Source organism: Lactuca serriola, chromosome 5, assembly GCF_051521515.1.
Source record: "Lactuca serriola cultivar US96UC23 chromosome 5, Lser_US96UC23_V15, whole genome shotgun sequence".
In the NCBI taxonomy this organism is placed as follows: Eukaryota; Viridiplantae; Streptophyta; class Magnoliopsida; order Asterales; family Asteraceae; genus Lactuca; species Lactuca serriola.
In genome coordinates this window covers 7,567,324-7,569,744 of record NC_136412.1, presented here as the reverse complement: position 1 = coordinate 7,569,744, position 2,421 = coordinate 7,567,324, and the positions used below count along the sequence as shown (strand labels likewise).

The 2,421-nt window shown below is 39.2% G+C and overlaps 1 protein-coding gene across 1 annotated transcript; it reads right to left on the bottom strand.

Moving 5' to 3' along the window:
• Window positions 1-537: 537 nt before the first annotated feature.
• On the bottom strand, window positions 538-1,113 carry LOC145049312 (uncharacterized). Its single transcript, XM_078997739.1, has one exon. It carries the CDS (start codon window positions 1,111-1,113, stop codon window positions 538-540), a length of 576 nt encoding a protein of 191 aa, XP_078853865.1.
• Between the last annotated feature and the right edge of the window lie 1,308 nt (window positions 1,114-2,421).

The window sequence follows — 2,421 nt, the reverse complement described above, 5'->3', positions numbered from 1 at the left end:
AAAGAGATTAATTAAATAAAGGGGTATAAACTGTCAATTGTTTGATAGTTAAGCTTTAAACTGTAAATCCATTTGGATATACTATGGACGAATTCTAAGAGGATTAGGATAGCTAAAATCGTCCATTAGAGTTATCTAGGAATGGATTTGGATAGCCTTAAGAGAAGATTATCTGATAGGGACTTATCTGTAATCCTTAAGGAATCTACAAGTATAAATAGACCCCATGGCATAGGGAATTCGACACTTCTGAAAAAAGGCAAGAGAACTCTGGTCGAATTCCTCCCCTCTCCTCTCTCCTAAATCATTCTTATTGCTATTGGTGTTTGTAAGCCATTAGAGGAGTGACACTTGTGACTCTAGAAGCTCCAAGACCTCAAGATCAACAAGGAACTCAAAGGTATGATTCTAGATCTGTTTCAATGTTGTTATTTAACCTAATTAGTCATTAGAAGACTTGGATTCAATGCATGTTTATTAGAAAGCCTAGATCCAAGCATTAGGGTTTTGCATGCACACATAGGAAAGTTCTTATGGCTAAAACCCATCACTAGGAAGAGCATTCAGGAGCTTCTTGTTGATTTCCGACTTGGTCAAGAAAATCCCAGATATGTTCATGTCAGTTGTGAGAGATGTGAACCTCTGCAGTTGAGCCTCAAGAGTTTCTCCTGGAATGTAGTTGAACATGTTGAACTTTTGTCTCAACATGTCCTGGCGACTCTCTTTCATGTCCTCATTTCCCTCATAGACTTCAATTAGGACTTCCCATAGATCTTTAGCTGAAGTGTACTCACGAAAACCTTGAGCAATATCAGGAGATAATGCCATGGTTAAAGTGGCTAGGGCCCTCTCCTGCTCCTCAATTTTCTCGAATTCCTCATCAGTGTAATTCTCGACGTCCTTGTAAGTCACTTGGCCTCCGACTGTCGTGGTGATTCTAACAGGGCCTCTAAGAATGCTTCTCCATACCTTAAAGTCCTTCATTTTGATGTACTTTTCAATTCTATACTTCCATTTGGGGAAACCATCCGCAGACATCAATCTTGGAATTCGTGTGGTAGTGCCCATAAAAGAGTCAAGTTCATTGAAATGATTTTGAGCTTGAGAATCCATTTGAAATTAAGAAAATTAAGTTCAAAACTTGAGTTTACGGTTGAAGAGGTTTACGACCGTAAACTGAGTTTACGTTTGAGAGATTACGACCGTAAACTTGATTTACGGTTCAAGGGCTTATGACCGTAAATAGGGTTTACGGTTTACGAGTTTACGGTTTGAGAGTTTCCGGTTTATGTGTTTGCAGTCCTTGAAATTTAGTTTATGTTTCTTAAAGATTCAATGATTACGGTTCTTGAAGTTCTTGATTCAAAAACCGTAAATGGAGTTTACGGTTGACTGTAAACTCTCAGCAATCCCACAAAAACACCATTTTTCAGTAGAAACGATTCTCTTTACCATGTAGACATTTCCAGCAGGTTCAAACTCCAAAGATATCGGTTGAAATAGCCCAAAAATAGCCCAAATGTCGATTGAAAGAAGCTTTAACACCGGTTTCTGCTCTGATACCAATTGTAAGGTCCAAATATGGATCTATACCAGTAGTTAAACAACAATCAATCACAGAATACGAATAAGATGAAAGAAATCAAGCTTGCACACGATTATATTCAGAAAACCATCTGGTACAACTCGATAGGACTCTATGTAAACGCAATGGCATCAACCATCATTAAAGACAAACACCTCCACCACATATACTCGACCAGACCGTAAACTGGGTTTGTTACCGTAAGTGGGGTTTACGGCCGCAAACGTGTTTACGGCCGTAAACACAGTTTACGGTCGTAAACACACAAAATGTCCAACAAACAACAAAAAACCCTTAAACATAATTATAAACTCATTCTAAACCAAAAATACTGAAAGCCTAGACCAAACCATTTACTGGATCCTTCATGAACACTGTGAATGATAGTATGGCAGCTGTGATGGCCAAATTGGAGAGTATGGAACGAAGGATGACTAAGGTGGACCAATCCATCCATGCCATTCGAGTGGGGTGTGAAAATTGTAGTGGGCCTCACCTTACAAAGGATTGCGACCTTGACGAGAATGGGAACCGGAGATCACAAGTATGTTATTCGAGCGGTGATAAATATGATGAAGATTGGCGGAAACCAAAGAAAGAATGGATACCTTACGATGAGTACAAAAAGGCTAAGGAGGAGAAATATAAAATGAAGAAAAGAGGCTTCTTTCAAAAGGAGGAACCAGTGTAAGAAAAGAAGCTAGACTTTGAAGATATGCTCACAAGACTTGCAGCTGCGTCTGAGAAACGACACAACAAAACCGATGCTGCAATGAGAGAACAACAACTCATGATGAAAGAACAACAATCTTTGATGAGAAGTCAGCAAGCTTCCA

Coding starts and splice junctions, on each gene's coding strand:
- LOC145049312 (XM_078997739.1), bottom strand. CDS start 1,113: ATGGATTCTCAAGCTCAAAATCATTTCAATGAACTTGACTCTTTTATG.